General features: G+C 38.9%; 1 protein-coding gene across 3 annotated transcripts in view; it reads left to right on the top strand.

The window, feature by feature from the left end:
• Positions 1-10964, top strand: part of FAM53A (family with sequence similarity 53 member A) — a 76453-nt gene extending 65489 nt beyond the window's left edge. For all 3 annotated transcript variants that reach the window (XM_087737800.1, XM_087737798.1, XM_087737799.1), the window contains exon 5: positions 9780-10964. In XM_087737800.1, coding sequence (XP_087593926.1) covers positions 9780-10103 — 324 coding nt within the window. In that variant the 3' untranslated portion in view covers positions 10104-10964. The remainder of the gene's footprint in view (positions 1-9779) is intronic.
• The last annotated feature ends 2013 nt before the right edge of the window (positions 10965-12977 follow it).

Raw genomic sequence — 12977 nt, 5'->3', positions numbered from 1 at the left:
CAGTGTGTGTAATACTTGAATGTATAGCTTTTTCATGCAGACTCTGATACTGCAAAAGAGGAAAACTGAAGTTGGCCATACAGTGAGAAGTGGAGCTCAGTTTTAGTGTTACCACAGTGCTTTAGGATTTTGAATGTTGACTCTGTGTTACACAGAAGTCGCTTATACTTTGTTTCTCTTCTTACTTGGTATGATGTATTTTAAAACATGTATTGTTTTTCAGTGCAGCTGAAGGATAAAGGACCACATATGTGGTTTCCTGACTTAACTTTTTTAAAAAAAAAAAAATTGAGCATCAACTGGTGAAGTGTTGTCAGCTTTGGGATTTGAACCAATAAACAAACTTGTCCAAATCGTATCTACAAAACAGAAGTTTTAGCAGAAGTTGACTCAGTATTAAAAAAAAATCTACAGCAGGCTTGCCACTTGATGTCAAGAACACTTCCTGAGCCACCCAGTTTCAGAAATGTTCAGAATGGTCCAAAATCAGGTACTAAACTAGAAAAATGCGGTACATGTATTAGAGATTGAAGGTGAACAGTGCTAATTCTGTTCTTCCTAAACAAATGTGTTTGTGTTCAACTTCACTTGTCTCTGGAAATAATTAGTGGCGAGAGTCCACCTACAGTTTGAATTAATGCTCCTACAAGAATTTATTGTTAAATTGTGGTTTTTTGCATCAAGTTGAGCAAAAGATTCCTAACAGCACTTGTGCTTTGTCTGCATGCGTATATAGCCATGCGTGCTTGTGTGCACGCGTATAACAAGATCTTAAGGCTTTGTATTGGACAAGTATTTCTGTAGTGGAAAATTGGTCTGAAGAAGGGGGAACTGTTCCCAAGCTGAGGTTGTGTTTCTCTTTTTCTCTCCCATCCCCCTTCCATGGCAGAAGTAAACTTTATGGCCCAATTATAGAATCCCTTAAAATGCTAGTTATGATGGAGTGCCAGCATAACCCAATAATATAGGTGAGGCTGATGTCTGTCAGTAACTAATGAGGGTAGCCTTAAAATCAGGATTTGGAGTTTACTTCTCTAATTTCTTATAAATTTGACCCATTGTATCAACTTCATATTTGACCTGAGGATAAAAAAAATGAACATGCTAGAATTTTAAGAGAACTTGGTATGTGGATGTACCCTGCAAAAATCAGTGCATATGTGATTCAGTTGTGAAAGTAATTGTTTGCAGCTCACAGCAAAGTCATGAAGGAATAAGACCTTGGCTAAACTGCTCAGGAATAGAAGTTCTCTATAAAAATAGATGACACATAAATGGCAGGAAATGAAGCCAGTATGGTCATGTTTTGAAGCCACAAGGGTCAAATCCTGTCCTGTGTTACACTAGTGCATAATCAGTCAACTTAAACCCTGTTACTTGAGAACGGTTTGGCATGGTAAAGTGGACTTCAAAATGTGACTAATTACTAGGAGCTTTGTGGAAGCGCAGCTACAGCTTTTTCCTCTTCTTGTTTGAATGCATTTAGTTAGAAATCTAGAAACACCTACTAAAGCTCTTGGGTTTGGAGGCGATTTTTGTGTTTGTTGTTTCAGAGCTGATTGTAGTAGGCAAGTCTGTTAATTCCTCTGTCAGAGGAATAATATATCAGAAGGCTTTGGCTACCCAGGATGGTCTCTTTAGTTTTGGATCCGGAATGCTGAATACTGATAGATAATACTGCAACTAATCATATTCTTGTTAAACAGTGTTCTTGTACTGTTCAGGAATATCAACATTTTAAACAACTGTGAAGTAGTTAGTATATGGCTATGTGAAGGGGGGTGTGTGTAGCTCACGTTAATGTGAGCGTGCTTCCTTATTTCCCAATTTGAAATGCAGAAAATTAGATGCATCTTTCTAAAATCTGCATGAATTAGACATTAAACTAATGCTCTAAAAAATCATTTTTTTATATTATTAATGAAGCTGGTAATATGCACATTAAGTTGTTTGTTTCCGGAGCCTGTGTTTCTTTTCTGAAGGGAAAGGTAAAAGTTCTTGAATCGGAAAAGATGGAACAACCCTGGCAAAACATGAATCGCTTCTGCTGGGAGAGAACACGTGCTTACATTGTTTCCCTCTCTGCCCTTCTACTACAAAACCAGATGTGTTCATCATCCCCGTATGAACACAAATGGTGCAGCTGTTTGTTCATCACACCATCACTCATTAATGCACTTGGCTGGTGTGAATTTGCCAGACTGAAGCCTCTCATCCTTGTGCAGCTCGAGCACAGTAGAGGCCCAGTTCCATACTGTCCAACTCCGTTTTATCCATAAGGTGGATAAATCCACCATCCATATTAGAGATGTGCTTAGGGTCAAGCAGGGAGTAGGAAAATAACTAGATGAAGGTGTGCAAAGACAGTTGTTTCCCTTAAGGCAGAGCAATTGCTTTGGTCCTGCAAGAGACCCCAGCCTGCAGCCGCTGCCGAAGCGAGAACAGAGCTAGAACCCATCTTCCAGGCTGCTCTTCCTGCTGTTTCAGTGCCCTTTTGAGTCTTTTCTCTGTGGTGGTGCTTTCCCTTTGAGGAAACCTCTTTTCTAATGCATCAATGCATTTCAGATGAACACTGCTGCTGTATCTAGTAGTTGTCTTGTTTGGCTTAATCTTCTTTCTCCCTGGCCAAAGTCTTGTACTGTATTATTCAGCTGAACAAAGCAAATGTCATCATGTTCCAGTTTGTTTGACACTATATTGATTATCAGCCAGTTCAGAACAGTTAAATCTACTGTGTGAGCCTCTTCTCTTTCAGTTAATGGAATAATTCATAGCATCTGTAGGTATTTATGCTTGCTGGACTGGTACTAAGAATAGTTGAAACTTTTTTTTACTTAATTACATGCAGGTGAAATAGGTAGGGCTGATGTTTGTAGAATGTAATTCCACAGTCTCATAATAAAAGGTTGCCTGATTTATACTTACTGAAACAGGAAAGCTAAAAGGTTGCAGTTCACAGATCCACTGAACTAAAAAATGCAAGATGCCAACATCTTATTTAAAATTCCATGCTGTAAACTTTTTTAAAAATGCAGTTTAATGTTGGCCTGGGTTTTATATAAGGGGAAAATTGCCATGTATGTTCACCCCCCTTCACGTTAGTATTGATGTTGAATCATATTCTTGACTGTATTGCATTAAGTACTGTATTAACTCACTTAGCTTCCAATTTGTCTTTAAAAACAAACAAAAAAGTTAACCCCTGTGATGAATGGTCCTGGACATGTGGAAACTGCTAAACCCCAACACCTGAGTTTCCCATAAGTGTATGTTAGCTCTGCAGTAAACTGCTATCTGACAAAAACTTAATTTGGAAGGGAATGAATAAAAAACAGTAAGTGTTTTGTCTGCTTAAATTCAGTTTAGAGAAGCACCTTTAGCCTGACAAACTTTTATGTAATATGCTGAAATTCCTTAGTTTTGTATGTTACTTAATGTTGGAACTTAATTGAGCACATGTGCGCACGAAGCACGTGGGGGGTGCGCCAACAGCTCTGAGGGGGCCTGTGGGTCTTCTCAGTGGTTTAGATGATCTTTGCAAACCACTACAAGGAAAAGATGCAGAGAGGATATTTAGTTTGAATGTGGTATTTGATTTCATTTGTGGAGTGTCTATTGTCAATAATTTTCATGTTTGACTTTGGGGCAAGGGGGAAGCAGGTATTCGGGTTAAACTTAATCCATGGTGGTTGTAATCCCTGCTGTATTTGGGATCTGCCATGCCTGTGACTTCACACATGGCTATTTGGAATTTGGTGCTATAGCAATGATTTTAATTGGGTCTTAGAAAGTTTCCTAGCTAAATGAGCAGGCTGCTGTACAGATCTGAAGTCTGCAGTGCCTGAATCTGTTCCCAAAATCTCCCCACCGGCGTGGGTGACCAACGTGTGTGGACTGCAGTGGTGCTCAGGCAGAGAACTGGACCCCCAATCCCCCTCAGTCTTTGTGCATTTTGTTTTTCTCATTTGTAGACTTGAACTATTCCAATGGTTTCTATCAGTTATCTCACACGATGAACAGCCTTGTATTCTTGCATATGTGAGTATAATTAGACAAATTCAGCATTTTACTTAAATATTTATTTCATTAAGCCATAATATTTTTTCAACTAGTAGTGCTAAATAAAAAGCCAAATTAAATCACAAGTTCTTACAGCTCATAAACAAAACTTATAAGGATTCTGTGGCACAATTTAGAATATAAGCATAGAAATCTAGGCCAATAAATAGATCAACTTTCATGGTAGACTACACCAGAAGACTGCATGTTTAAATCTAGAACAGTCTGGCTAGTGGAAGATGAAAGCCTGTTACTTCATGATGCTGTTTAGCATCTGATGTGAAATGAGTTGATGTCAGTTTACTTCTCTTCCTGGGCACCTACATCTAAAAAATTGAAATAACCTTTGAAGATACAGCAGAGACAAAGTAGTGAACAACTTTCATTTCAAGTCATAGCCATATTGCTGCATGTCAGCTTGTATTGATTTTTAACTAGGTCTTTGGCTTTGCAAATAGGATTTACCTTATTTGACTACAAGAACTGCAGCAGTAATTTTATCTCCAGTGTAAGGAATGGCTATTATAGTTAAGTGTCTAATTGTGTGTCAAAATGGTAGAGTTTGTTTGCTCTTTCTCATTCATATCCAGTATTCCATGGCTTTTCTGCTTTCTAGTTATAGGTGATGAAATAACCATTGCGTTTTTTAATGTAAAAATACATAGCAAATTTCAGGAAAATAAGGGATAACTGCAGAGCTATAAAAAGCGAACAGCATGTTTGGTTCCCAAAGTGAATTTGGTCAGAGATTAGATTTTGCCCATGAAGGTGTCAGGAATTTTCCAGGGATTTGATTCTCTTTCCACAAAATACATAAATAAAAATGGTTTTTGTTAACTACTTGGTTTGCAGCTTAATGCAAGAAAAAAAAATACTTCTCTTTTGGTTTATTTCAAATGCATAGTTTTAAAAAAAATACTTCAGGTCAAAAACCACTGCAGATTTTTAACACTTGAATTTAAAAACTTCATGCATTTCTATATCTTTGATTTCTCATCGGAGCAGGGAGAAATTCTTTCCCAGTTAACTTTGTTTTTTAACTTTTAGAGTGCATTAGCAAGCCTCAAGCATATAACATTATGAAGAATACTATATTGTTTTCCTCCTGTCAGCGCTACTTCATACCGATGAAGCAGTATTTCTTCTCAACTGCAAGCTGCTTAAAGCTAAGGTTATCTGTGAACACTGAATTGTTCACAAAGTGCTCAGTGCTATTCAAAACAGACAAGTCGGAGTCAAAAGCCAAGAGCTTTACTCCACAGAAAGGTTAAGTTTGTTACATAAACACTGCATTTCCCTTACTATTTTTCACTTTATGCATAGTAGAAGATGCAGGGATTAGGACTGTGATGGGATACTTTTTAATCTATACAACCAGCTGAGCTTTCTAATGATTTACAATAAACACTGTATATGTCTCCAACTTGAATTGTCACAGGTAATGATATTAATGGCAGTAATGAGATGCCTGAAGTAAAAATTCAGTTTACAGAGAGCAATGCTGTTCACATCTATTTGTGGTGGGACGTGATGCCAGTCAGGTGATGGCATGTTCAGAAGGCAGTTTTTAACATGATTCAATGAGCTGCTTAGGACCAGTTTTTTGTGACTGTTCTTATAATTTAAAGTCCTTCCTTAAAAATGAAGTCTCTTCAATGTAATGAGTTTGTACCAAGGTTGGACTTCATTATTGTTGAGGCAAAACTGTAACCTCTTTGGGGATAGGTTAGTGTCTGAGATACGAACACATCGTGCTGTATGTGGTGCTTCTGATATAAAACTTAACTGTGGTATGAGTAACCAACAGTAAAGGCATTTGGTTTTGAGCCAGTCTAATCTATAGGAAACAAGTCCAGGAAGTGAAATAAGGACCCATGAAGCCCTCAAAGTAAAATGCCGCCCATCTAACTTGCTTCTTCCCCATCTCCAGCAACTGGCTAGGTACAGGGAAGCACCAGAAAAAGCCATCTGTTGGTCCATGCTTGGGCTGCCTCTTCAGTGTTTTATGCTTGGATTGGTTGCTGATATTCCAGGATCTCCTCATCACGAGGACAACTGCATCACCCACATCTTTCATATCCCTGGTAGATGCCTTAACAGTCAAGAAACCCTATGTGCTGGTATCGCTTAAAGCAGCATCTCTGGTATTGTGCAGTCATAGGCAAAAGTCTGAAGATGGGACAGAAAGCAAGCCAGATAACTAGTCTAATTAGTGTGATGAATTCCCTCTCTTCCTAAGCCTATGGCTTCAGGGAGCAGCCCATCCTGTTGTGATGACTAGTGCTGAGAAGCAGTAGGATGGGCTTCAGGGCTTTTGGTGGTTTCAGCTTCCTCTGCTCCTTGCTTCGTGCCAGCTGCTGCAGCTGCACCTCTTCAGAGCAGCTGTATCTTCCACTGCCATTTGAAACGGAGGGGGAAAACGGGTGGACTTGGTGTATGATGGGGGCATGGGGAAGAAGCATGAGAACTGCTGCTCCCATTATACACTAGGTTTTCATGCACATAAATGACTTATTTTTTTCCCTTGACTACTGTAGCAAATGCTCTAGTTTTGTTAGTAAAACAAAAACAACCTTTTTATTGCTTTTTATATTTGGAAAGTGATGTATTATGGGTTTCTGAACTGGAGGTTTAGTAAAGAGTACAGACATTAGCTTCCTTTCAAGCTACTCTGGGCCTTTCTTGTTTGCTTTGTATGGCAAGGGTCTAGAGAGATTTCTTTTATTTCCTTCCCTGCCATTGTTTTCAGTACAAAGTTTTTTTTCTTAATATTCAGACATTTTATCGCCTCGCTTCTTTTAAAACTGAGTTTCTTTTTTTTCTTTTTTCCATCACACAAAAGAATACTTTTAGCTGATTGAGTTCTATCCATTGCCAACTGTGGACTCTTTTGTCTTGTTAGTCCAGCATCCTTTATAAAATGAGGACCATTGAGCAAGTACTCGCAGGCTCCCCACTGAGCACAATTGTGCTTGAAAGGTGTGGTACAGTACCAGTGTAACATGTAAAGCTGCAGTTTAGAGGGCTTGAATGCATTGCAATTTCTACCTTTTGCTTTGTGAAAGAAGTGGGATTGTGCTGTGAGATAATAAATCCACCTATTTTTAGTTCAGCGCGGTTGTGACAAGTGGGTGAACAAAGAACCAGTTGAATGCACTTGCTGTTGTGTTGAAACCGGCTAAAAGTTCCCATTCAAGTGGTTTCAGCACAGTACAGCTAACAGGCAATTTTCCATTTATGTACACAAACCTTCTAGAAAGACAGCTGTGTCGTTGGATTAATTTCTAGCAGTAAATTGAATAAAAGATATTTTGAAGGGGGACTCGGGAATTCCTTTCTAAAACATTGAAAGCAGAACTTACAAAACTTTCCTTTATTTGATCCCTTTCCTTCGCAGTACCTACTATAAGATTTAAAGAACTGAAAATATTGTCCCCTATATGGAGATACACAACAGGAAATGTGTTCTTTTTCAAAGCAGTGAGATAGAATTAGGATTAAAATATCCTTTAGCACTTTCTAATTCAAAAATATACTGTTTTGCTTTTAAGTAAATATGAGAGAAATTCACACCTCTTAGTCATAAAAAGGAGCTCAAATGTTTGTACGTGAATAAGCTGTAAATGAGCTATATAGAAATGTTTTGAAAACAGGAATGTATTTTGTATCCAAACTGTTTTCATAGGGGAGTGAAATTTGGAAATAGAAAACTTATCGATCCTACAATGTTATCAGTTTTGTTGATGCTAGTCACCTGCAAAATTGGATGTGGGTTTTAACCATGGCCAGCAAAGACTTTGGTGAATTCTTCCTGACAGAACTATGATCAACAGTCATGTTTTTTCTGAAGGTTGATCTTTGGATGCAAGTCTTGGAGTTGCGTAAATCAGCTCCTAAATGAGGTCTTGTTTGTGTCTGTCCAAGCAAACTAGATTATCTGTTATAGATCCTTCTGGCCTGAAAGCTATGACTTGTTAACTAATCATCCAATGTATATTATCAGACATGAAAGTTGTTTGAGCAAGAGAAGAGCTGTGTGCAATACAGGCATAACAAACCTCTGATCAGTAGTGAAGAGTGTCGCGCTGAAGTGTTTTCATGTGGTGCAGGCTTGGGGAATACTGCTGAAGTGTCTCACTTACGGAGGTACCAACGATGGTGAACCACCACCCCATACCAGTACTGCTGTTCACTCCTCAGCCTAGTTGTGCTGTGATTGAACTCCAAAACTCAAGTGTTTTGCTTTTTACCTTTACGCGAGCTTTCCCTCAAACTTTCTATGTAGATTTGATGTAGGGATATCCAAGGAACTGTATGAACTTGCAGAGTGGCAGTGGGCTTGTCTGGAAGATGTTCCATATGTAGTATCGACCCTAAGGGGTCAGGCAAATCAATTGACCTCAGTGAGGTTTCCTCATTCTTCTCTCCTTCATCTAATTGTACATAAGCAAGGCTGACTAATTCAGATTTCTTCTGAATTTGTGAAGTTTTGTTTAAAAATCACCCAAAGATAGTGGTAAGCCTCTCATGTGGCTGCTGACGTGCAGTGATGAAGTAGAAAGATTATCCAGTGCTCTGGAAGAGGATGAGGAATGTAGTTTACTGGGAATGTTGCAATGTTCCTATTTCATCTGAATATGTCAATAAATCTAAAATACTTAAGAAATGACAAATTGGGGGAGGAAGCTGAAAATGGGTGTGAAAGTTGGTCTTGTTCCCTGTGGATCTACTTGTAATAAAATAATTGCCATGTGTATGTGAGACTGGAGTCACTTAACCAGTAAGATACTGAAAGCCATCACAACTTCATTCTCCTGGCTCTTACCACCTCTGAGAGGAGCCCTGACTATTTCACCCTCCTCTCACTGTGTGCTTGTATGAGGCAGAATTTAGAAGTTTCTCACTTATTAAAAATCTAACTTCTGCTCTCTATATAGCCTGGTTTTCCTTAGGTGCTGGGTTTGGATTCTAGTCACGGATCCCTTACAGTGACATGAGGAGCTTAGGCATTTTTTTCCTTTATCTGAGGGACAGAAGTAGCACAGCTACTGAGGTTTTCTTTTCTTTTTTTTCTTTTCCTTCGTCTAAATAAGGATGAGTGCCCCTCTGTTTTTAATATACTCTTCATAAACTGAATTCTCAAATTCCTGAACTCTTGTCCAAATGGTACACAAATGCAAGACAAACTGAGCTGACTCTGGACTAAGACTATTCCAGTAAAAGCTTGGTTTTCTCCTGTTTTGAGGTTACCCAAATGTGCCACTTGCTTTGCAGACTCTTGCTGTCTCTGAGGTGAGGCCCAAGGGCTCGTTGTCTGCACACTTGGGAACTTCAAGAAATTAATTGTTGACTGGGCTGCAGTGAAGCTGTCTGACCTAAGTGCTGATGTTACCAAATGCTATGCTCTGGATTTGCCAGAAAGCTAATACGTCAAACTGGGCTTCTGTTGTTCCTCATTTAGTTGACTAAAGCTAGGTTTTTGAATCTTTATGCATAAAGAAGGGGACTGGTAGTTTTTCTCACTAATGGGAATCTACATAGGCAAAATATCTGTGCAAAACCAGATTGCATAGTAATATTGCTCTTCCTTTTTCTTTTTTCCACATATATGGCACTCTGATTTTGAGTACATACTCTCAATCCATTTGAGAATTTAAGGAAATTATTCTCCTCCTCCTGTACAGTCATGGTTAATATATTCATGTATTTTTTAATTGCAGACTTTAAAAAATTCCAAAAGTCTTTGCTCCCTTGACTATGAAGATGATGATGATGACACACAAATGAAGACAATTGTGTCATCCCCATGTGACTCAAATGATCTTATGAACATCATCACCCCTGGTTCCAGTCCGATGAAAGAACAGTTGGATGAAGTAAGGCATCATGGGCCATGCCAAGGTAGCTTCAAAACAAGGGATTATAAGAAAGCAGCTGCAGTATGTGAAAGCGATGAAGACACAAGTGATTGTGAGAGCACCGAAGAAGGCATCTTTCCTCTAGACTGTGGAGATTTGGACCTAGAGCAGATTGAAAACAACTGAGACTCAAAGTTGTGTGCTAGAATCAGAGTTGTTCTAAATTAAAATGATAGAGGATTACCTTTGCCATGCATAATCCATGTCCCTGAATTTCTGTATTGCCTATCTTGGGCCTGTGTTAGAAGAAATGTTTCAGGTGGGGGAAAAACGTGAACCATTGTTACCTGTTTAGTCTATTGATCAATATGTGGATGACAACAAAAAAGTAGGAGGTTAAATGTTATTTTGAACATTAAGGAATAATTTTGATTAAAAATTTCCTAACAGATATTTTGCATTTTTATGGCTTTTACAGTTCTGGAGAAAAAGCATCTCTATTTTGAAATGAATTTTCAGAAGGGCATTCTATAAAACTAAATCTGTCTACAGTGATTCTGGTGCGGGTATATGTTGCTGTTGTTAAGAGCTTAATGTGAAAAGTGAATTGCATAATGAAATTGGTAATAAACTTTCAGATAGAACTCTTTAAATATCTGGTTGACAACTGGTCCAAAATACTTAACTGCCATCTTCAACAATGTCTGGTTAAAAAAACTTCATAACATGTACAAATGTTCTTTTCATACATTCAGGACTTTTTGATCAAACCATGGTAGTGACCTTAAAGGTTAACATTTTCCATGATTTTACTACTTGAATTGTTTTCTAGCCTGAAGCAATGCTAATTTAGGTGGGATAAAACTGCAAGTAGCTGCCCACCTACTTGGTCATTATGTTTTCTGTGGTTCAAAAGAATGTACAACAAGAGCACTTGAACTTTTAGACAGGGACTTTGTAATGATCAATTCCCCAGGAGGTGATCCCTTCAGCAATACTAGAAGGAAAATAGTCCTTGAATTAAATAAAATGACATTTTGCTTTGCACTTGTGTCTGCTTATGAATTTTACTAGTGGAAAATGTGTAGTCTGTGGCAGATTCTGTAATATGGTACTTAAGTGTAGAATTGGGTGGAGGGGGAGGGCAGCTTTCTGGTCATCTGAAAAAAAGTGAAGCCAAGTTAGTCTGGGGAGCTGGGGAGTAACTCATGCTGGGTCCCAGAAGTGTCTCTCAGTGATTAGATATGCTGTAATAATCTCAGAAGTAATACTGTGTTCATTGCAGACTATTGCAACAAATGCTTATTTTGTTAGTTCAGCTACAATAAGGATTTTCCTGAACAAGGGGGAAATTTAATCTCAAAATGGTTTTAAATTGGATAGAAACAGGGAAGCTTAGATTATGGCATTTCAGGGCATCATGTTAGTCTGCTTAAATGAGCCAACTCCTACTGTAACTTGTGCCATAAAACCAAAATACAGCAACATGTTTTAAGTCAGCTAATAGAATGTGATTAAAATAAGAAATAAATATCTGGAGGCATGTGACAAAGGCTGTGGCAAGGTATGACACTGGCTCCAGCCTTGTGATTAGGGTCAGCCTTTGATTGTAAAGACAATTGGCCTTTAATTACTGAACCAGCTTGCATAACTCAGCATCTATACAAAATTTTAAAAGTTTGGGTAGCCAGTAAGATGCTCTACACTTTTTTTTTTTCTTGCTTTTATGCCTCCTACAGCATATATAAGTACAAGTGGCAATGATCTGTGATATTGATACCGGTATACATGCGTAGTAAGGTGCAAGAACACTGAAAAGACTTGTTGGGTTCTTGATATGTTAATATATATTGTGTGGGAGAAAGTGAAGCTGCTCACTGTTGACAAAAATCATTCTCCTTTTTCTAGATGAGTAAATAAAGGAGTTGCTGTTGGAGCAAAGACTTCAGTTCCTTCAGCGGCTCCTGCTAACCGTGTGCCTCTCACCCCGCAGATATCTGCTCTGGTGTAGCACAGAGCGTACAGATGGTGGCATACACATGCACAAAGCTATTTGAAATAATCGCATGCAACTGAGGATCACTGTTCATGCTACTTCCTCAAGAAATAGCTCCTTCAAGGAGTAGCAAGTGAGGGACGGCCGGTTCCCCTCGTGGGTCGATGGGGAATGCTCTACAGTGCGCTGATCAGTTGTCGCAGGTAATGGACTAACCCAGCTCTCTCCTGGACTGCAATTACTAGCTGCAGAACTACACTTGTCTTTGTGTATTCTTCTTAATTGAGCAATAGAGGTAAGTAAAATTGAATCAGCTTTAGTGCAGGATTGTAGCAAAGGCCAATAGTACAACTGGGATCGCTTAAAAGCTAATTTACCTATTTGAAAGCACTCTAGATAAAAGTGTAATGGCATGCAATGAGAAAGCTAATGTGGCAATCCATTTGGCTCTTCCTCCCCCAAGGAAGACAGGCTCCTGGAAGAATTCAAAGAAGAAAATACCTCAGAGGGCATGAATAAAAGGAGGTAAGATGTGCTTTGTCAAGGAAAAAAAAAAAACAAACAAGAACTGAAGTTATTAGTAAGACAGTGATAAAGCAAAGGCAAGAGTAGAAGACTAGATAGTATTTATTCTAGCTCTGAAATATGGGCTGGCTGTGATCTCAATGAATTGACTTCTCTAGCCTCGAAGGCGAGGTTCTCCAGTTGCCTTCTGTAGGCGCGCTGTGTTCAGTCAACACGAAGCCACGTTCCTGCCCACGCGCCGCGGGTGGGAAGGGCTTTCCCAAGCGAAGGTACGGATACGTTTCCTTATGGTAACACAGGACTCGGGCTGCTGGTAAGCCAGCTGTTCAAACTCTAAATAGCCCTTTCATGGACCCAAACAGAAAGGAGTGGTTTTAGATACTGAAGAACAAGTTTCAAAGTAGGAAGTAGTAATTATCTAGTTTAGGCTCTTATTAGTGGGTGACAGGAAAATAAGTAGTTGAACAGCTGTGCAGTAATGCTGGCAAATGAAGAAATCTGCTGAAAGGAATCTGCACTTTGTCTAACGATGCTAATGT

This window comes from Nipponia nippon, unplaced genomic scaffold (assembly GCF_047370975.1).
Source record: "Nipponia nippon isolate SJK-2023a ecotype South Korea unplaced genomic scaffold, ASM4737097v1 scaffold_6, whole genome shotgun sequence".
NCBI classification, from domain to species: Eukaryota; Metazoa; Chordata; class Aves; order Pelecaniformes; family Threskiornithidae; genus Nipponia; species Nipponia nippon.
The sequence above is the reverse complement of the archived record's forward strand: the minus strand, read 5'-3'. Positions and strand labels throughout refer to the sequence as shown.